Source organism: Microtus oregoni, unplaced genomic scaffold (genome assembly GCF_018167655.1).
Source record: "Microtus oregoni isolate MIOR12 unplaced genomic scaffold, Mior012 000025F_ref0000491, whole genome shotgun sequence".
Classification (NCBI taxonomy): Eukaryota; Metazoa; Chordata; class Mammalia; order Rodentia; family Cricetidae; genus Microtus; species Microtus oregoni.
Genome location: NW_024543084.1, coordinates 17,565,040 through 17,587,606, shown reverse-complemented (window position 1 = coordinate 17,587,606; position 22,567 = coordinate 17,565,040). Strand labels below are relative to the sequence as shown.

General features: G+C 54.4%; 1 protein-coding gene across 2 annotated transcripts; it reads left to right on the top strand.

The window, feature by feature from the left end:
- Window positions 1-14,215: 14,215 nt before the first annotated feature.
- On the top strand, window positions 14,216-22,330 carry LOC121462839 (LIM homeobox transcription factor 1-beta). 2 transcript variants are annotated; one of them, XM_041674798.1, is made up of 6 exons: window positions 14,216-14,426; window positions 16,033-16,214; window positions 16,375-16,452; window positions 16,596-16,662; window positions 18,098-18,241; window positions 18,544-22,330. In XM_041674798.1, the coding sequence occupies exons 1-6, from the start codon at window positions 14,222-14,224 to the stop codon at window positions 18,699-18,701; spliced, it is 834 nt and encodes a 277-aa protein (XP_041530732.1). In that variant the 5' UTR covers window positions 14,216-14,221; the 3' UTR covers window positions 18,702-22,330. The 2 variants fall into 2 exon arrangements, with proteins under 2 accessions (XP_041530732.1, XP_041530731.1); XM_041674797.1 differs by having other exon boundaries at window positions 18,098-18,262.
- Window positions 22,331-22,567: the final 237 nt, after the last annotated feature.

Here is a 22,567-nt window from a genome sequence, read left to right as displayed (position 1 = left end):
TAGCATTATGAACTGTCGAACCTCTGGCACAAACCCAAGGGAGACTGCATGGAAATGCCTGTGTGTGTGTGTGTGTGTGTGTGTGTGTGTGTGTGTGTGTGTGTGTGGTAGGGGTAGGAGCTGAGTAAACAGCACTGCCCTGTCCCCTCCGCGACTGTGGCCAGGTACACAGGCCTGTTTGGACAGCTGCCGTGTCTGTCTGTCTGTTTGGGAGATGTTAGCTGATAGATGGGGGTGGGCTGGCTGTTAACCCCTAGCTGCCTACCAGGGCTCCTAGCATCCTGCCTCTGTCCAGGGGCCAAGGCAGCCGGTGGATGGCCCTGACTGCCCCCACCCCAACTAAGGGTGAGGGGGGTCTCCAGGGTGCTGACAGGCTACCCTAGTTCAATCCCAAGCCTGGGACGGAGAAACATTAGTGACCAGGGCCAAGTGCTTCTCTTTCTATCCGAGCTCCCCTCTTGCCCCGCACTCCCTGGGGATAGTTCTCTGTGAAAGACACACACAGCCAGTGCCGGGCTCCCTCAGCTCGACCTGGGGTAGAATAGAGAGAACGTGAAACGGGGTCAGAGCCCCTGAGAAACTGATCCAGACAGGGACAGAGCTTGGAACACTGTGGGGGAGTAGGCTTACCAGCATCTCCTCCTGGGTGTCTGTGGAGTCTACACTATGGGAGGAGCCTGCCCTGAGATGGCAGAGAGCCTGCTTCCACCATCCTGCATCCCATCCCAGCGTTGGCGGGGTCGGGACACTCTCCTTCCAGCCCCAAGCCCAGTGCATTTCCCACCTTCCCTCGCTCTCTCCCAAAGCTCTATCCCAAACCACCATCTCCCACTTTCTCACCCCCAGCCAGACGCTGCTCAGCCTCCTGTGGGACTCTAACAGCAGTTCTTCAAGGGCTCCAGCTAGGAGCCAAAGAGATCTTTTGAAAATGTAAATCTCTCAAGCCACTCCCCATTTAGAGCCCTTCAATGGCTTCCTATGGTTCTCGAGAGCAAGACAAAATCCTTTAGATGGTCCGCAAGCCCTCCGCGGGATGCAGGTTAGGTAAATCCCAGTTTGAGCCTACTGGAAGTCAGTGCTTTAGGAAATTGTGTGTGTGTGTGTGTGTGTGTGAGAGAGAGAGAGAGAGAGAGAGAGAGAGAGAGAGAGCGCCAACCAGTCTTCTTTACAAAAGACGAAGCTTGTGGTGGTGGTGGTGGGGTGCATGGATCCCCACACCCATATGTTACCTATCTCATTCTCAGGAAACAGACCCCAGCCAAGGCACAGGCTGCCTCTGGGAAGGGTACCTGGAGGCTAGGGATGCGGTGGACGAGGCGGCAGCCCGCTGCCTTTGACCATTTCAGTGGTAAATCATGGGAGGCATTACCCAGGCAAACATTAGTGCAATTGTTTGGGAAGTCTGTAAAACCCGCCCATTGACTGGTTCCTGCTCTGCCGTGTTCCTCTGGTTCCATTTGTCCCCTCCCCTTCAGCTTTTCTTTCTAGGTCATGCTGGTGGTGCCTCTAATTCTTTGTACGCACTGCAGCCTTCCCCAGAATCTTTCTTCCGAACTTCAGGGGGAGGGGGTGGTGTCTCTGACCGCCTCTCCCCAGAGGGACTGGACTTGCAACTGTGGTGCCTATCTTTGAATTTGCCTGTCCCACTTCTTGGTGGGCCATCCATCTGGGCAGAGCCCACTCCTGCATCTTCTTACACAGCTGTTCCCAGGTGTGTGGGAGCCCCAACCTCGTGCCAGCACACAGTGCGGAATTGGGGGGTGGGGAGAGGAGGCCTAGGAATTCCATTCCACGGTTGTTCGGAAGGGCTTAGAAGGGTGAGAAAATTTTTGCCAGACTCTTTAAGTGGGAAGGTGTTCTTAGCAGAGAGCGCTGCAAGGCGCCATGCCTGGGCACTGGGTCTCCATAGCAACCGGTCTGCCAAACTCTTGTCTCCCACGCCCGAACTGTGTGCCTTGGGCAAGTTACCTCCCTACTCTGTGCCTCAGTTTGCCCCTCAACAAAATGGGGGCGTTGGCAAAGACCTCTCTGAGTTGTTAGGGAGGACTCCCGGGATCCCATTCGAAAGCGTGCTCACGCACAGCCGGTGCTAAACGCTGGGGGGACTGCTGCGGGCGCAGGGAAAGGGTTAAAGCTAGGCGCTTTTTAATTGTCAAATGACTGCGGGCGATTAGCGCTGGCAGCTTCCTCAATAATCGCTCTTCTCTGTACCTGCTGGGAGCTTAATTAAAAAACAAAGAGGCTCAATTTAAAGGCCATTACTATGCTAATGTAGCCGGGCGGGCGGTGATTAAGCGGCTCACGCGGGCAGCGGGCGGCTGGGGCGGGGCGAGGGGCGATCAGTTACCCACTAAACGGGCCAACAGTAGAGGGGGGTCCCCAGGAGTGGCCTTGCTTGAGCGGCCTTGTATACCCTGCCCTGCAGGGGCACTAGGCTTCACCTGCCACGACCACCCCCAGCCTGCAGGAGCGAGGCCCCGGCTTTTGAGAGGTCCAACCCTCCTGCCTCCAAGCCTGTAGAGTCACTCTCAGCCAGCCCCCTCCTGCACCCACCTCTCAGAATCCTGGGGCTCCTCTTCTGGACTTCTACTCACCAAATATAATTACGTCCCCCCCCCCCACAAGTCACCCCAAGGGCCACTCGCAGGCTCCCATTTCTCGAACTCCCGTCTCCGTCCTGTTCTCCCCCAACCACCTTCCCAACTCCTAGAAAAGTGTGGTGCTCCCTGCCTCCTGCGGCTGGCCCAGACTCACTGAGGAGGGAACCCTACCTTTCCAAAGATTATCCCGTGATCTGTTTGTTTGTTTGTTTTGGTAGGTTTTTTGTTGTTTTTGGTTGGTTGGTTGGTTATTTTTATTTGTTTGTTTGTTTCTCCGTGTAGCCCTGGCTGTGTAGACCAGGCTGGCCTGGAACTCAGGGATCCACCTGCCTCTGCCTCCCCGAAAATTGGGATTAAAGGCTTGCATCACCTCCGGCCACAGATCCCCAGATCTGTGAACTGGGTTGGGGCAGGTTTCAACAGTGCCGGGTTTGGTAGGACCTTACGTATGCTTCACAAAGTGAGTTTAGATCAGAGAGGACCAGAAATGTGTACAGCAGCTGGAGGTTTGGACTGAGAGACCTTGTGCTGTCCATGACTATATCAGGGGGCACATGGGGCAGAGTATCCGTACTCAACACAATGTCTTAAGCCTCTTGGGCAGATGCATTCAGTAAGGGACCAGACTCTGAGACACAAGTCACGGGGATCAAGAGAAGGAGGTGCTGTCTGAGTCCCTGAAGGACAAGAAGGAGTACATAGACTCTGGGGACACCTTGAAGTCTGTCTTGACCCCATGTTTTGGTCCCTGGGTAGGCATGTTTTCATTGGCTGCTTGGTAAGATTTGTGAAAACAAACTGAAGTGATTGAGTTGGCAGGATTGAGAGACATCCTCCTGCTCCTAGCGGAGATTTACCTCAGTAAATAAAATGTCAGCATGAAGCCCAACTGCCGGCGGCGGAGGCTGAGCAGGTGTAATGTGTGGTCACCGGCCATCAGCAAGACTCGAGGTGGACACAAACCCCACAGCAGAGCAAGCGCTCTTTAAAAAAAATTCTGTGAAAAAAATCATTTATCTCAATAAAAATAATTTTCGTAAAATAAAAAAATGAAAGGGAAAAAGTTTTAAATTATTTAACTATACTAGAAAGAAAATTGATCAAAAAATTAAATTGCCTTAATGGAGTTTCTTCTAGAACATACTAGCTCAAAGGCAGTTTATCAGTGTTGATAGAACCCTAATTAAACTCTGCTACGGCTTATGTACAAAGAAGCCAAAATCTTTGGAGTTAGAATGGTAAACCACAACACCAGTTTGGCCAATGCTCTGTCCCACAGTTGTGTCCTGGATCCCTCCTGCAGAGACCCCTTCCCTTGAATGCTGCTGTTCCTTTACCAAGAGAGCCCTGTGGCTGTGACCTGGATCCTATTTCCACTCAGTCCTTGTCACCTGACATAGCAATTGGCCATGGTGTACATCTGGCAAATGCTAACACTTGACATTGCAGTGTGAGGTTGGGACGGATGGGTAGGCAGTCTGTGGGTGAGTGGATGGCTGAGGCCATGCAGGTATGGAGGGAAGTAGATGGGTGGGCAGAGGTATGGGTAGATGGTAGATGGATGAATGATGAGAAGAATGGACAGGGAGGTAGATGGATGGTAATAGAGGAATGTATGGGTGGGTGACTAGATGGATGGGTTGGTGTGTGGATGAATAGATGGGTGATCGCATGGATGGATACATGAGTGGGTGATTGACTGGCTAGTCTGATCTATGGATGGGTTATTGATAAAGGGATGGTGGATGGATGGGAAGATGGATAAGTGAATAGGAGACTGGATGGATGCATAGCTGGTTCGGTGACTGATAAGTGCATGTTTGTATTGTTGGACGGGACAAAAATATGTGCTTATCTTCAGATCTTGAGTGTTGGGCCTTCAGCCTTGTTCTCTGACATTTCATTCTTACCAACATGTTCCTAACTAATGCACTGTCTGCCCAGCCCTGCAAATGGCCTCTCTGGTCCTCCTGCTTTGCTTTCCAGCTGCTCCCTCCTGGGATGGCCCCTCTGCTTGTCTGTCTCTACGTGGAATTCAACCCTCAAGCCAACTCCCCACCACACACAAACATACACATTCCCTTGGTGGAACCCTATTCAGTTTTTTAAAATGTGTGTGTGTGTGTGTGTGTGTGTGTGTGTGTGTGTGTGTGTACACCCTAGAAGACATCTTCAGGGAGTTGGTTCTCTCACCTTTTTTGAGCTTCAGGGATTGAACTCAAGTCCTCAGTCTTGTGCAGCAAGCACCCTTACTCAATACATTATCTTGTCTTTCCACCTCTGAAATATTTTTTAAGCATTTTTTTTGAGATAAGACCTCACTATCTGGAACCATTACCACTATTGTAGGCATTGGCTTTGAACTTGGGCAACCCTCAATTACAGATAAGGCCACCACCCCCAGCTCTGTCGAGGTCTTTGACGTCATCAGCAAGTTTTCCTGCTGCCCGGCTCTGCCCTCCACCTAACTTTCCGTAGCCCCACAGTTCTTCCTGGGCACATGATTCTGGACCCAGCCCTTTCTGGCCATGGAGGAACCCAAGACAAAGCTGGCAGCTCCACTCTCATGGTACAGGCTTTCTCATCTTCCACATGGACAGTGTGAACCACAGGTGTCCTCAGCACCTCCAGCTGAGGACAGCACCTGGACATACTCTGAGCTGACAGAGTGAGACAAAGTTATCACCAGGCAGGCAAGAGGAAGCCACAGAGAGCTTCTAGAACAGACCCCCACCTCCGCCCCGCAAAGGGACCAGGAGGGCTGCAGCCTAATGCCTTCTTTAACGCCATTCCCCTCTTTAGTACTGAGACTGGGCGTGCCTCTAGTCAGAGGAACATGTTTGAAGGATGCTTGGGGTCTGGTCTATAGGAAACTTCAATATATCATAGACTCTAAGACTTAAAGTGGAGTAGTGGCTATTGGGTCCAATGACAGGAGCCGGTGACCTCAGTGATGGTGGGGGCGGGGAAGGAACCTGGGTCAGCTCCTGGGGCAGGCAGGGATGGGCAGCAGGAGGAAAGGAAGGAGCAGTCCAGGGCCTGGCACACAGCAGGTACATAAACATGGTGAGTGACAGCAACACTCTCTATGGAGTTTGGAGTAACATCAAGCCATTGATTTTCTCACCTCTACCTCCCACGTGACGGAATTGCAAGCATGTGCTAACTCACCTGCCTTCCTGTGGGGCTGGGATCAAACCCAACCTTCTACGCCAGGCAAACCCTCTCCCACCCAAGCTATACTATTTCTGCTGGCCTAGATCAGAACCCATACTCTTCACACTGACAAAGCCTCAGCCTGGTGCCCTCACACACTTGGTTGCCTTAGCTGGCTTTTCTGTGGTTTTTCTGCCTGGATCACCATCCTGGGAGCTGGACCACAGGGCTTCATGGGAAGGTGCTCAGAGGTGGAGTAGGGGCTCCTCCACTTCCCCTCTCCTCTGGACTTTGTCTCTTCCTTGTGGCAAGAGGGCTTTTGTCTATCACCCAGGAGTGTCAGAGTAGTGTCCCACCCCAGTCCAAAATAAGTTTCACTAAAGAGGGAACATGGCACAAGCACATTCTGTAGAACTGCATGGGTGTGCACATGTGTATATCTGTGTATGTCTGTGCTCGTGTCCATACCTGTGTGTATGTGTGTGTTCCCATCTAAGCTTCTCCAGAGCTTTAGGTGGCTGTGCTGCCCCTGGGCATATCCTATCCAGATCTGAGGCCCCTTTCTCCCCTCCCTGCTATGCCTTGGCTTTTCTTTTTAATGCCCCCCCCCACATTTGTTGAGAGGGTCAGGCCCACCCTTCCTTTGGCATCCTCTCCTTAGGAAGACATCTGGGGGAGGGGCTACTTCAGGATGCTGACCGATGCTGACCTCACCTTGCCTAGGTTACTGGGCTGATGTCCCCAAGCCTGTTTCTGCTCCTCATCCATCAGAGCAACACAGTTGCCAAGGAAGGCCAGTTAAGATGCCAGCCTAGAGGGCCAAAAGGATGGCTTAGTGGGTTAAGGTGCTTGCCACCAAGTCTGATGATCTGAGTTCAATTCCCAGAACCCACATGGTAGGAGGGGAGAACTGACACAGACAGCTGTGTATCTCCCCCCCCCCACACACACACACTAAATAAATAATCAAACAAATATAAATGTTTAAAAAGACTTTTAAGAGCTAGTCTATTAGCTCAAAGCCTTCCCAGGTCACGTGATCAGCCCTGCCCCAGTTCTGCCTGCACTTGGGTCCCTTCCTTTCATTCACCTGCTCCAGCCACAGTGCCCTGTGTCCTGACACAGGTCTGCACTCCAACCCCAGGGTCCCCGCAGCGGGCACCCCTCTCCTAGATGTCCCAGCTGCCTCTGACTGCCCTCTCTAAAGCTGCAGCCCTCCAGACGCCTCCTTGCTCCTATGTCATTTTGTTGTGTCCTTTGGTACATTGTGTGTGTGACTGTCTGTTTGCTCGGATAGACACACACTATTCTAACCTATAGAATGTCCCCGCAACTGTGAGAATGGGGCCTGGGGTGGGCGACTCGTCTGCTCCATCCTCATTTAGTGCCTGGCATGGAGAAGCTGCCAGTATCTGTGGGATCCCAGAATGTGTGCCTGTTGGTATGATGACAATACCTAAGGCTCCAAGCTGGGCTGGTCTCAGCCTGCCTGTTGCTTGTGACCTCCAGCTCTGGCTGGGGCATTCCCACTGTGGCCCCGAGGTGGATCAAAGGGCTAAGAGAAGCCTGGGGCAACCCTCATGCAGGCTGGGCAGGCGGCAGGTCAGCAAGGCCCTGCCAAGCCCTGGCAGGCCAGGAGGTACCACACCCTCAGCCAGTGAGCATGGCCAGCCACGCAGCACATTCCAGCCGCCTGATTGACACGCACTCCGGGCCTGCCTGCGGCTCCTGCCGCATCAAAGCAGATGTTTGCAGCTGGTTTGAGTTGGATTCCATCAACGGGCCCCTTTTTGTCTCCAAATAAAAAACAGCTAAGTCCGGAATGATAAGGATGCACAAGCTCACAGGGAGACGTCAGTAAGTCCCTGTGATGGGCTGGCTCCTGCAGTCCCTCCTACCTACTGTCCAGGGTCCTGTCCCCAGCCAGGCTCTGGGGGCCTGTCCCTCACCCCGTACCTATGCCACAGGGTGCCACAGCACACAACTGTAAGAACCCCATACCACAGGGAGCTCTTGCTATCTTCAGTCCCATCAGTGGAATCTGGAGATTGCCACCACCTGGGTGTGACCTAGAGAAGGCTATCACAGTTGCTAGGTTGGCGCCGGGGCACCTCTGTATTCTAACAGGGAGTCAGCTGTCAGGGGAGCTAGTAGGACAGCTCTGGGATTCAGAGCCCCTCCTTCCATCCCCCAGAACCAGTTCCCTAAGCCCATGACATGCCCCCCACAGCAAGCCCCCAGTTGTCTTCCACATTTGGTCATCCCACTTTCCTGTGGTGAGCACAGCCTGGCAGATCACCTGCCACACTGTGACCATCTCTATGGGACCAGGCAGTCTGGCTCTGTGCCAGGCATCCTCAGAGTCACTTCCAGAGTGTGGCTGGATGAAGCAAGGAAGGTGCTGGAGTGGGCACAGACAGCCACAAGCCATTAGCACCCATTCACGTGGTCTCTGTTGGGGAGAAGAATCCAGCAGTAGAGGCCAGGCTCCCTGGGGCTTAGCTAGGAAGTATCAGCCTCAGCCACTGTGACATTCTGACAGAAGTCTTGACAGAGACAGACAGACTCTTTTAAGTTGTGTTTTAGAGAGAACAAATCTGTGTCTTGTTACCTGATGATGTTCTTAGAGCCTCTTAAAGAAACATAATTTTCTTTCTCAGCCAACCTGGCCGCCGTCACATTTTCCACATTTCCAAAGTGGTTCATCCGTTCAACAAAACACCAATAACCTCAGTGCTGGACCTGGAAAGGAGTTAGACCCAGGGTCCATTCCTAGCTCAGAGGGGACATTGGACACACAGAGAAGGGCTGAGACTATGTATCAGGGAAGCCAGTTCCTAGCTCAGAGGGGACACTGGACACACAGAGAATGGCTGAGACTATGTATCAGGGAAGCCTTCACAGAGAAGGGGATGTGCAAAGCGGGGAGAGAGAAGGCAGACCTTGGAAGCAGATGGGAGTTATTGTGTTGGGGGCGGGGCAGGGGCAGATTGGAAAACATGGCGGCTGGTGGCTGGTGGCAGGCCAGGATGTGGCTTAGAGTGCCCTGATTTCATCTTGGGCTTTACCTTGAGATTATTCCGTGCTCTCAAGTGTTATGAAGCAAACTCAAGTCTGATTTGACTCAGCGAAGGACTGTGTCAGCTCTCCATCACGGTCACAGAACCCCTGGGGCCATCATCTTCTAAGAAGGGAAGATTTGTTTTGGATCATGAATTTAGAGGCTTTGGTCCATGATCATTTGAACTAGTGGCTTTGGGCCTCCAGCTGAACGGAGCACCATGACAGTTTCCAGGACCCCCGAATCCCTTTCAAGGCCATACCCCAGGAACTACCTGATAATAGTGCTACAGCTAACCTCATATGAGCTTTCGTGAGACATTTCCAAGCTACAACAAGGAAGGAAAATAAGTTTTTGAGCGTCTTCAGCCTTGTTTCCTTATCAACTGAGAAATGGCAGTGTCCTCTGGGGAGATGGAGTGGTTAGAAGGCCCAAGAGACTAAGACTCGCCACTGAAACTGCCGAGTGAGGGCTGAAGGAGGTCCCACTGAGAGTCACAAGCACACACGTGGAATAAGAGTTATCCCCAGCACCCACAAACTGTGGGGTGCCCCAGTTGGACATGCTCTACAGTGAGGAGGAAAGGGAACTTCCATTCACCGAGAATGCTAAACTAGTGCTGGACTATTTTTTTAATTTATTTATTCTTATTTTATGTGCATTGGTGTTTTGCCATGGATATCATGTCCCCTGGAACTGGAGTTATAGACAGTTATGAGCTGCCTTGCGGGTGCTGGGAATTGAACCTGGATCCTCTGGAGAGCAGTCAGTGCTCTTAACCACTGAGCCATCTCTCCAGGCCCAGCACTGGGACCCTTGAAGACCTAATAGCAGCAATCACAGTTCCCATTTACCTATCTAGTCAGGAGCCTTGCCACCACCCTTACCCCCACCCCTGCATCAGCAGCATCTATCTTTGTCCCCATTAAACACATGGGGACACTGAGGCACAAGAGTATGCACTTAAACAAGGTTCCAGGGCCTGAGAGTGACAGAGTCAGGGTTCTGAGTGTGGCATGTGCTGGGTACTGGCTGAAGACATCTCAGAGAGGCCAGTGTTGTGTGCAGCTGAAGAACTGGGTTCCATGCACCGCACAGTAGTCGCTGGCTAAGAAGTTAGTCTGCCAGATTTGTGATCTACATTCAAACCCTCCACAAAATATTGTGTTTTCAGGTTTTTTTTAAAAAGCCTCTTATGGGTTTAATAAATTGTGCTTTAGATAAACCAAACCAGTTGCCGATGGAGATGGGTCTTCATATCCTGGAACTCTTTCAGAGAGGGAAGTCCTCATAACAGAATGTTTTACACAGTGATCAGTGAAAAAACGTGCATGTAGAGTGATGTTCTATTTGGTTTATATTTATTTTATTATTATTTTTAGAACGGATCTCATGTATCCCGAACTGGCCTCAAAGTCACTATATAAAGTCAAGAATGACTTTAAACTTACTGGCCCACCTCGTGAGTGTTGGGATTACACGTGTATGTCACCTTGTCTGGCTTTATGCAACACTGGGGATCAAACCCAGCTTCCTGCATATTCAGCAAACATGCTGAGATGTAGTCTCAGCCCTCAGTTTGGTTTGTAAAGAGCCCAGACCCTTCATGGAGAGGAAGAATCATGAGGTGTAAAGTGGACTGGGCGTCCAGGAAACTCATAGCCTTGTGGCAGGTGCATAGGCCCAGGAACCAGAGACAAGGCTGTCTGGACTCACAGGGTCAGAGCAATGCTGGGTGTGATCTTGGACAAGTGTCTACCCCTGACCTCCAGGTCTGTGAGGACCTAGAGAGATGATGCAGGTGGACGGCCACCAAGCCTGCTTGGTGCTCAGATCTGCCCTGTCTTTGAGTCAGGAGAGCAGGAGAACCCATTGGGGCAGATGAGAGCAGGAGGTACTAGCCAGAGCCCTGGGGGTTCTGCAAGGCATGCTGGGACTTGTGCACACAGCCAGGAACCTGCTACCAGAAATCATGGCGGCCCCAATAAGCATGGACCACAAGGCCCCCTGAACATGCCCGGTGCCAAGGGCCCTACAGGCACCTAATCTTCCCAGTTGCTCTGCACCTAGCTAGGACAGCCAGCTAAAACGTTTGGGGCCCTGTTCCACTCTGTGGAGCACTGGCTGTCCTAAAACTCACTCTGCAGGTCTCTAACTCAGAGATCCGCCTGTCTCTGCATCCCGAGTGCTGGGATTAAAGGTGTGCACCACTACAGCTGCCTGGCTTATTTTTTGTTTTTGAGGTAGGGTCCCTTGTAGCCCAGGCTAGCTCTGAACTCCACATAACCAAAGATGACCTGTGACTTTTACATTTATTTCGGTTGCTGTGTGTACTGGGGGGAGGGGGGCATATGTGCTAGAGCGTGCACACGGAGGCCTGCTCTCGCTTTCCTTCCACCTTTCTGTGTTGGAGGGGTTGAACTCTAAGTCCCACCCAGTGAACCTTCTCACTGGCCTCAACCTTGATCCTCCTGCCCCTCCATCCGCCAGTGTTGAGATTACAAGTGTTTACCACAAAGCCTGGTTTAACCCGGTGCCAGGGATGGAACCCAGGTCTTCATGCATGCTGGGCAAGCCCTCTTCCAGCTGAGCTACACCCCCAGCCCAAATGCTCCTACGGAGGAGATGGAGAACTGGAGTCTCAGAGGTTCAATGTCTTGCCCAAAGTCACATAGCAAGGTAGGGATGGGGCTCGGGTATAGCGTGTGCACCTAGGACATGCAAAGCCCTGGGTTTGCACTTGAAGTTGTGGAGTCAAGGTGTGTGCCCCAGCCCTGTCTGCTTGCAGTTTTAGCTCCTGCCTGCTGTACTGAGAGGCAGGCTTCAGCGTTGAGCCTCTTAAACACAAAGCAGCTGAAGCTGGGAGAGAGGAATTGCTCACGAGCTTCCCAGTGATGACAGTGTCCTGCCTGTGCCTGGTCTGCTTTCTCCTTGGCTCTCAGCGGCTTCTGGTTCCAGCCATGTGCCCATGGTGGAAGGACTGAGAGAGAGAAGGGATTTGGAGAGAGGAGGGAACCCCCATATACATACACATGTACCCGAGTGAAGCCCTCGCTCTATCCCTGCACGATAGACAAAGCCGGCCCCGTAATTGGGAGTGAGTATTTCATACGTGCCCCCCGATGTTTTATTGGGAGGAGAGATGCTTGGAGACCGAAAGGATGGCACATTCCGTTTATAAAGTGCGTGCCGTTTGTTTTATTTCCCAGGCTCTTGCAATCTAGATAACAGATGATGCCCTGAGCGGCTGTGCGGCCTGGAAACGGCTGCTGGAGCCTTTGGAGGGGTATTAATAATAGATTGTGTTGATAAGCTTGGAGAAAGTCGCAATCCACCCCCTGCTGCCAAGGCATTAGTGTGGCTGTTGAATGCTGGAGCGCCAGCTTGGTGGCACAGTCACTGAATGCAGGTCACCCCCCAGCACACACCCTGCTTGCTGCTTCTCTGCAGCCTCAAAAGATGTGTGCATTGGAGCCCACGAGATGTGCCTGGGACCTGGGCCTGCCAAGCTGGCCAGGACCTGGCTGGTACCCATCTGTTCAGATCTCTGCAGCCTGTACTGAGCACCTTGGTCAGGTGCAGAGCAACTGAGGGGCCGGGAAGAAGGCCGGGGCCCTGAACAAAATTACCCAGTCTGTGCCTTCCTTTCAAAGTACAGGCTGAGCTGGCTCTAGAGGGTTCCCACTTGCCTCCAGCACCTGTTCTGACCCTCAGTCCCACACCCAGACTTGGCATATCCACACCACAAATGTACCCAGAGCACCCCTGAGAACCTGGAAAAAGTCACAACCTGCTTTGAGATATCCCCACTCCACTAGAGTTGAACCCTCTCGAAGACATACACGATGGCTTCCTGCTGACTCAGATGCTCAGTGCTGTCAGATCCTCAGGATTGTCTTCTGCTGTCCCCATTTTGCAGCAGAGCAACCTCAGTCAGTCAGGAAGTTCAGAGGCAGGCAGGGGAGGCCGTGTGCCTTAGAATAGGGCAGCATCAGAGAAGGCTTCCCAGAGAAGGAGGCATTGGAGCTGGGTGTTGCAGGTTAAATAGGAGTCTGCCAGACAGAATAGAGGTGGGTATGAGGGTTGCCCCCAGGCTGAGTGCTCTGGCCAGTGCCAGGGAAGCAACAGAACAGGAGGAATCTCTGTCCAGTGCCCCACAGCATTTTGTCGTGGGCGGTGCTGATGGCAGCCCCGGGAAGGGAGTCAGGGCTGGAGCCTGGTGTTTACGGCTGTCCCTGCTTCAGAACCGATTAGCAGAGAATTGCAGCTGTAATCTGTGCCCGTGATGGCGGGCCATAAAGAGGGATGGGATGTGCGGTGCTCCCAAGGTGGCGCCCGCAGACGTGGCCCGGGGATGCGGGGAATGAAAAATGGTTTTAATTCCCTCCCAGCAGCAATAATTTGATTCTTCATAAATTTTTCCATCAAAGTGTTGTTGAGGCTGGGTTCCCACAGAGCAGGCACGTGACAGGGGGAGAGTGTGGGAGGAGTGGTCAGCAGACCAGCAGGACCCTCCAGCCCAAACCAGGCAGGGCCATGGAGACCCATCCGGGCGGGCGGGCCCTTGGATAGATGGGCGACAGAGCCTGCCGGGACCAACGCCTGCATGAGCCCACACTGGGAGCTGTTTGTCACATCACATGCACTCTGAGCAAGAGGAACTCCAGTCTGCTCTTCCTTTTCCTCATCCCTAAAATGGGGCCGGGTCTCTCTGGTTTCAAGGCCATCGCCATCAGGTGACATGCATGTGCAACATGCTGAGTACGGCCGCTAGCCCTGCTTCGGCAAACTGTGCCCATGCTGAAATGAAGGGACAAGAAGGTGGCACCAAGCCAAGGGGCAGGGACAGAACATGCCCAGTGGCTGCTGCGAGTGTACTCTGGAGACCCCATGGCTGTCCTGAGGGATTACAGCCAGGGAGCCAAGGGTGGTGAGGTGGGGTGTTCTTCTAAGGGCACGAGGGAGCTATGGAAGACTGGGTCAGGAAAGAATGAGCTTTGGAATGCGTTCCAAAGAGCCTCCTGGGTCCTGTGTTGGGCACAGAAGAGGGAAGGTGAAAGCTTTGAGGATTGGGAGCCCAGGGTGCGGAGAAGGGTCCAGACTGGAGGGCAGGGCAAAATGGAATTGTTTGACTATGGGAGTGAAGGAAGCTAGTGGTCAGGGGGTGAGGCGGACCCTGAACACTGCCCTCTAGTGGCCTTCATGACTGAGTGGGAAGACTCAGAAGCAGAGCTGACCGGTCCCCGTGGTTCAGAAGAGGAGGGTGTGTCCCCGCCCCCTTCCTCCCCCCCCCCCATCTGCCTGAGTGGCAGAGAGAGATGCCCTGGGTTAGGCAGACTCTCTCAGCCCAGCCTGTGCCTCCTCCATGCCCTGCAGGCTCTTCGCGGCGAAATGCAGCGGCTGCATGGAGAAGATCGCACCTACTGAATTCGTGATGCGGGCGCTTGAGTGCGTGTACCACCTGGGCTGCTTCTGCTGCTGTGTGTGCGAGAGGCAGCTGCGCAAGGGTGATGAATTCGTGCTCAAGGAGGGACAGCTGCTGTGCAAGGGTGACTATGAGAAGGAGAAGGATCTTCTCAGCTCCGTGAGCCCTGACGAGTCAGACTCTGGTGAGCCTGGGCTGGGGCAGCTGCAGAACATGGCTCAGTGGGATGCTGGAGAGGGGCTTCTGAGCTCCACAGACCTGCACCCCCACACATGTCCAGCCAGCACTGAGGTGCCACATCCATCCCTGCATGCCACCCTAGTACTTATCTGGGTGCCAATGCCAGGGCACACACACCTGTATGCCTATCTGACCACGCATGTACCCAGTACGATAGAGACACCATCCCATGTGCCCATATGTGGGGACATGTGCTCACACACCCACGTATGCAAAGCTTCACCCTAGGCACACACACACACACATGCATGTACATGTTTCATATCTCTGAAGCTAACCAGCACACTCAGGCTGCACATACATGTTTATATAAACACTCACATGCACTGTATGTGCAGACATTTGCTCTCTGGCAAGGGCTGAAATCCAGCTGGCACCCTGTCACTCCTGATAACTGGCCTGTTCTTTGAGGCACCCTAAATCCACAGGGATGGCTTCTGCCCATGTGGAGAGTATCTGCCCTTGCCAGGGTCCCAATGTTTGGGCCTCAGTGTGGCAGAGTCCTCATGTATCTGCTGCTGGCCATCCCTGGACAAGACACTGTGACAGCATCCCTGTGGCCACCTGCACTCCCACGGAAGGGAAGGGCACTGGGCCAGCTTACAGATGTTCTAGAAAGGATTGCGGTGCTCCTTGGGGCTCACCTCCAAAGAAGGTGGAACTAGGGAGGGAATAGGTTCCAGTGAGGGGTGTTGGAAGCTGATGGTTGTTAGGAAGTTCGGCCATGTACCTGACTCTCTAAGGCCCCAAACTCTGGGGTCATGGAAGCGGTATGTGTGTTGCTGGGTGTACATACATGTTTTTTCATGCCACATGTGTCTTGGCATGTATGTGTCCCTGCCTGTGGGTACAGGCCTCTGTGGGCCCATGATTATAAATGTCTCTAAGCAGCACATATGTGGGTCTCTGTGTCAAGATGCAGGAGTGTGTAACCACCAGCGAGCACGCACATCGTTGTTCTAAGTCCTCCTGTGAGGATGCCTGGTCCCTGTGTCTTTGTCAGTTGTTAGTCCTTGAAAGTCTCGAGAAAGAAGGCTCCTGATATCCTTCTCTTTTCACCCTGGTCCCCAGCTGACACATGACCCTCAGAGGCCAACAGAAGGTGGGTTTCAAATATGATGAGTTGGGGAAGCCAGGGCCAGCCTGAGCCATAATTGCAACATGCCTGTACAGGAGGCTGCTGGCCTTCAGAGACATGTAAGAGCAGATCTGCGCTTGTGTGTGAGCACCAGCATTCTGCGCACACTCTAGTATGTCTTCCTGAGGCACCTGGGTCCTGGTCCCCACAGGGGCCTGATTCACTGTCTCCCTGAGCCCATGGGCACCTGCGCTTTGGACACCATAGGAAAACCTGCGGTCAGCAGTTAGACCAGGCTGAGCCCAGAATGAGGGAGTGAGGAGTATGTATTAGGGTTATGGGACGTGCAGGGAGCAGAAGATGAAGGCCCAGCAAAGATGGACAACTTTATCCTGGGGTCATTAAGTGGTGAAGGAATTCTCACCTAAAGGTTCAAAGCGCTGACTGACGGGTTGGATTCTGTATTCCACAGTGAAGAGCGAGGACGAAGATGGAGACATGAAGCCGGCAAAGGGGCAAGGCAGCCAGAGTAAGGGCAGTGGAGATGACGGGAAGGACCCCAGAAGACCCAAACGGCCCCGGACTATCCTCACCACGCAGCAGCGGAGAGCCTTCAAGGCTTCTTTTGAGGTCTCCTCCAAGCCCTGTCGGAAGGTGAGGAGTTCTGAAGCCCACATCTCTCTTTTGCTTATTGTGGGTCCAGCTCCTCCTCTCCGACCCACTGCTATCGCTGGGGACAGGAATGTCCTTCCATCCCTCCACCTCCCAGCTGCCATCAACACCAACCTGACCTGTCTCCCTCTCTCTGGGTCAGGTCCGAGAGACGCTGGCAGCAGAGACAGGCCTCAGCGTGCGTGTGGTCCAGGTCTGGTTTCAGAACCAAAGAGCAAAGGTGAGAGGTCCCTGCTACTCCAGTGCTCTAGGGCACACCTGGGAATGGGGATGGGCAGGAAGAGTCCTGTCGAGGTGAGGGACATAAAGGAAGTCTGGCATGCAGACTGAGACTGAGGAGGTGCCTGGCTTGTCTCCCTGCAGATGAAGAAGCTGGCCCGGCGGCACCAGCAACAGCAGGAACAGCAGAACTCCCAGCGGCTGGGCCAAGGTGAGCCCCAGGGACATGGGGAGCAGAGGTTGCAATGGAAGGGTTGTCAGGGCATCTACTGTGCAAGTCACTGCTATCCTCTTGTGCTCAGCATGGCGAGGCTCTTTCCCCATATCCGACCCACCCTGGTAGATAGCTCTCATCCCTCCACACTCATCGACTCCCTCCAGGCCGGGACTGACAGGATACCTCATGAGGAAACTCTGGGGCTATCCAGGGACCTTCTGGGATCACAAGGGACAAAGGTGCCTGTACACAGGGCTCCAACCTGCACTGTTAGCAGTGACATGCTTGCTGCTCACTCATTCTGTGAGAGCGCCTCCAGAAAATCAGGGGGCGGGTATGGGGAAGCCCCTGGTGAGCTGCCACTAGCAGTAAAGAGCCAGTCCATAGAGCAGAAAGTGGGTCACTCAGAAGTCTGTTTCGTACCAATGGCTTGGGCCAGGGATGGTCTCCATGGCTACACAGAGACATGGAGACTTTGACGTTATGGAGGGAGGGAAGGAGGTGCAGAGAGCTCCAGAGACCACCACTGTGGTGGAGCAGACAGGGGAGCAGGTGGCCCTAGGAAGATGCTAGGCACCCTCAGACAGGCCAGACCCTAGCCTGGGCTTGGGGACCTACCAACAAGGTTCCAAAACCTCACATTCCTTGTTTCCCCTAGAGCCCCCTAAGGCCAGTCTTCTGCCTCCAGCCGCCAGAATCCCCGTCCTTGTTCTTGAAGAACAGCGTCCCTTGTTCTCCAGTGTCCCCTACTCCCTCCTAGATGCCACCAGAATCCTCCCTGCTCTCTCTCCAGAGTCCATTTGGTTCTACCTCCCTGCCCGCGGCCCCTCTGATCCCCACCTTTCCCTCTGTTCTGTCACCATCTGGGGAGTGGTTGCCGCCCACCCATTTTTCTCCCTCTGAGTATTGTTTACAGGGCCCCCAGGACCTCTCCCACTTCCTGGTCCCCTGAACAGACCCAGCCACCCAACATTTCTCCACAGCACCTTCCTTGCTTTAGACAGCCCCAAAGGGAAGCCTGCTGCATCCCGACCTAAAGCAGCCTGTCCAACCATCTTTCCAGTCCCACTGGGGAGACCGTCCCCTCCCCAGCCTGCCATATCCCTTCTTGGTGATTCTTTAGGTTCTTCTGGAGTGAGGACTTTTCCCAAGAAGCCTTCCTGGGCTTGAGTTCTATCTTAGTGCCTCTGCACGGTGAACCATGGGACATGGCTACTGCCAGCATAGCCTGCCACCTCTCCAGTCCCGTGCTCCTGTAGCTGGAGCAGGTAGAAGACAGAATCATGGAAAGTCTTTCGGGGGAGGGACCCAGAAAGGGAAGGTAGAAGGTGCATCTAGAATGGGAGTCCCGGGGCTCTGGGGAGCCTCTGAAGGGACTACCAGGACAGGGCAGGCAGGACCAGCTGGTGACGGCATTCATTGTCCTCAGAGGTCCTGTCAAGTCGCATGGAGGGCATGATGGCCTCCTACACGCCGCTGGCGCCCCCGCAGCAACAGATCGTGGCCATGGAACAGAGCCCCTACGGAAGCAGCGACCCCTTCCAGCAGGGCCTCACGCCGCCCCAAATGCCAGGTGACCACATGAACCCCTATGGTAAGCTGCCCCACCCGCATCCGCTCCAGCTTGCTCTCTGTCCTTGCCTAGCCAGGCAGACAGAGTCTATATGACTGACAGTTCTTGCTGCCCACAGCTGAGGGCTCAGGGCCCAGGGTAGTCCAACCAACATTGCCAGCATGCCTGCCCCGGATGGGAAGGGCCTAGCCCCAGCCTGCTGGCCTACCCATAACCCCTGGACATGGAGCCTGAGGGGCTGCCAGGAACCCCTGGTGCCGTGGCCCACACCCAGGTCCTGACGTCCCTTCTGAACCCCACAGGGAACGACTCCATCTTCCACGATATCGATAGCGATACCTCCCTCACCAGCCTCAGCGACTGCTTCCTCGGTTCCTCTGACGTGGGCTCCCTGCAGGCCCGTGTGGGGAACCCCATCGACCGGCTCTATTCCATGCAGAGCTCCTACTTTGCCTCCTGAGAGCCAGCTGGGCCGCATGGACGCTTGGGCCTGGGCCTAGGGTGGGACCACAGGCCTCTGCAGCCAGCCGGCCCCCCAGCCCGCCACCCGCTCAGATTCTACAGACAGCCATACGGTGCCCTCCCCTCGGCCAGCCGGACCTGGCTCAAGTGCCCGCTGGGCACAGCCAGACAGGCAGATGGGTGCAGCCTGGGCAGGGACTGTGTCCTGCCCACGGAGACCTTGTGACCCCTGGGGACCCAGAGCTCTTGGACAGCCACTCGCCTCCCAGCCCTTTGACTCTATCACCTCCTTTCCCCGCCCCACCTCTTTTTTGGGGGAAACTTTTATTTGTTCTATTTTTTTTTTTAACATTCTGTTTCCAGCCAACCTCTATTGTCCCTGCAAGGCCAGCCCTGGGACAGTGCCTGGTACCCGAGAAACAGATATACGGGTGTCCTGCGCAGGTGACCATTTGCGCTTCTGGTCAGCGCAGGGGATGGTTTCTGGGTCCTAGGAGGCCCAGGGTCACTGTCCCCGGCCCTAGGCTGGGGCAGAGGAGAGGAGGAACCAAGCATGGGCAACAGGTTCTTTAGCCCTGGTTGAACTAGGAGTCACAAACAAGCAGACTGATGTGGACAGAGCCCGGAGGGACCCAAAGGGACAGAGATGCACATGTCCAGGCACACACATCTGTAGGCACACCTGTGAACATATGCATATACACCTGGGTGCGCACACACACGCGTATAAGAGGTGACTCCCACTCTGCAGCCTGGGGGTAGTGAGGTCAGTGGACAGGGCCGCCTCTGAGAGCAACTGGAGAGAAAGAAGGAGGAGGCTTTGGGTGTGAGCAGGTGAGCCTGGTGCATCCCAGGCTCTGTATGGATCAGGACTTCCAGGATAGAAGGGCATCACAGAGTCCCAGGCCAGAGATGGACCCCACAGAAGCAGGCAGAAGGAGGCCGCAGCAGAGGATTCAGATACCAAGGACCTCAAGAGTCTAACCCGCATTGATCCTGGGCCCTTGTTCTTTGACGGGACCAGCTGCCCTTCTGTGGCCCTCCTGACCCTTAGTCTCCTCTTCTTAGCTGAGGCTGGATGCTGGCAGGGCTCCTGCCTCCTGTGCAGATGTGGGACTGTGTGACCCAGCTTCCCTCCTGACGTTAGCCAGCTCACACCGACAAGGCCCGTCTCCTCCCCGCTCCTGCACCTCTGCTAAGATCTGAGATCCAGCAGGTGGTTTAGGTCTCCTTTGGAAGTCCACCCTTGCTCTGTGATGAGTCTTTGGGCCTCACACAGGCACTGACAAGCCACAACCCCTCAATACGCTGTGACACTGATTGCTCAGAGCCCATGAAGACCATGGACTGTACCTAGTTGCCTTTCCTTCCATTGGCTCAGCAAGCTTGGGGCGTTACTCTGAGCCGGGTGAGAGGTCAGCCCTGAGGGGTTCCCCGCAGTGCCCCTGCATGGTATGTAGCCCACCAGTGCTTTAGCCTCTGTGTCACCCAGCCCCATGTCTCCTGGACTCTTGCTGCCCAAAGCAGAAGCAATAGTGGATCTCTCCTTGGCAACCTCCACTGGCCCCCGACAGGTCTGAGCCAGAAAGCCAGGATTTTGTCTCTCATCTAATGCTGAATTCTAACCTCCCAACACACACACCCTGATGTCTGCCGAGCTCTAGCCATGGGCACATAATGATGAGAGTCTCTCTCTCTCTCTCTCTCTCTCTCTCTCTCTCTCTCTCTCTCTCTCTTTCTCTCCCCATTTTGGGCACCTGGGTCTGGCTGGTTAAGTTGTGTGGATTTATTCTCAGACCCCCTTAACCCACTCAGATGCCACAAGATGGAGTCAACGGGGAAGAGCAGCTGCCACCATGGCCCTCCTGTGTCCCTCTTTTGTTAAGGAGAGCATCACTACCCTCCATTCTGAAGTTATGGTCCTAAGCCAGTCGCTTTCCTGGGATTCACCCTTCCCGCCCCCTCTGGCATAGGCTCCTGGCTGAATTGCACAGGGAATACTTGAGGTGGACCCAGGGTGGATACCAGCTCCTGGGAGGTCCGGCCTGCTGCTCTTAACCATGTTTTAAGTTGGGAGACACAACAGCAATAGGCTGTGTAGGTCATCCCTTCTGCAGCAGCTAGGAAGCCTGAGACAGGAGAGGGCCAGGGCTGTGCTCAGGCCTCACAGCTGGTAATGCCAGAACTGCAGCCTGGAAAAGGAGAGTAGGCTTGCCCTCATCTTCTTATCTCTTAACTAGCCCCACCAGGGACCAGCGTGCCTCACACCTGCTGGCCCCTAAGCATCTTCCCTTCCTGGAAAAGGAGAGTAGGCTTGTCCCCATCTTCTTATCTCTTGAGTAGCCCCACCAGGGACCAGTGTGCCTCACACCTGCTGCTCCCTAAGCATCCTCCCTTGCTGCTCTGGGCCTCCAGACCCCAAGTCCAGCCCTGCCCACCACTATCCCCAGGCAGAAGATGTTATCAGGACACTCCTTAAGTCACCAGAGGAGGTACCTCAGCCATCACACCGGAGATGGCCTGGCAGCTGTTCTCAGGATTCCTTCATCATGGCTCTGCCCTCCTGAGACGCAGGAGCCTATGCCAGCCCTGAACTGTTCTGTGGGCAAAGGCAGCCTTTGCCCCAGTCCTGTCCAGGTCTTGTTAGCAACCCCCCTCAGGCTGGGGAGTTGAGGGCGACAGAAATGGTGAGGGGCTGGGAGAATTAGCCTGCAGCCTGAAGGAACAGAGGAATGTGGGAGGCAGAAAGTGAGAGATGGGTAGGGTTAGCTCAAAGAAAACCAGCTCCTACCTCCTGCCTAGGGATGTGGCGTGTTGAGGCTCAGGCAGAGGAAGGAACCTTCCCAGGAGTCACACAGGAGTGACAAGCACCCAGGCTTTGTTCCAGTCACGGCCCTATTTATGGATTCATTCCACGAAGCTTCCCAATACTCTGCTGCCCTCAGAGACTCGCAGGAGGCCACACACAGGCATCACACTAGGTGTGAGGGTCCCACGGGGTGGCACAGGCAGCCTGCTGTCGTGGAGGCTTCCTGGAGGGGGTGCGGACTGGAAGGAATGCCATGATAGAGTAGCCCCAGCCGAAAGACAGCCTCTCCTCCTTTAGGGACATCCCTTTGAAGTGAGGCCACCTCCCCAGTCTACCTGGACATCCCCCCTGCTCAGTCAGGGAACATGGGGGAAGATGGACTCAGAGCTCTGGGCCCCCCTAGGGCCAGGGGGATGCTGCAGCCCAGGGCTGACTGCCGTGGGGAAGGGCCGCCACACTCACACACATACATGCACACACTCACACCTGACACAAGGAGGCTCACACGTGGCCTGGAGCAGGGAAGCAGGAAGGACTCTTCAGACCCTTGATGGGGCAGTTGCCCATGGTCTCGGGACTACCGCCCGCTCTGGGGTCCCGCTGGAGGGAGTACGTTGCAGCTGGGCTGGGGCCAGGCCCCTCATCCTATTCTGTTTACCTTGTACAGACTGCCTGCCTGCCATCCCCACATACATTTTATTTAATAACTTGTCATTGTTAAATTATTTATTAGCGTTACCACATCACCACCCCCGCCTTCCACTCACCTGCCTCTTCCCACAAAAGCAGAAAATGGAAACAACAAGAAAAAGATGAGATGTTGGTATATTTGTAAATAAACGACCAGTACACGCCTGTGTGGCCTCTCCTTGGGGGATGGGAGCTGGGTCTAAGAGGGGCCTGCCTATGGCACTGCTGGACTTCCCAGTGGCTTCCAGGAGCACCGAGTCATGGACACCTGCATGGGGGGGGGGACCCTGGTCTCGCCCAACTCCACCTCCTGATTCCCTTCCCCCTCTCTCCTTGTGCCGCCTCAGTCCCTTGCCATCTCCGGC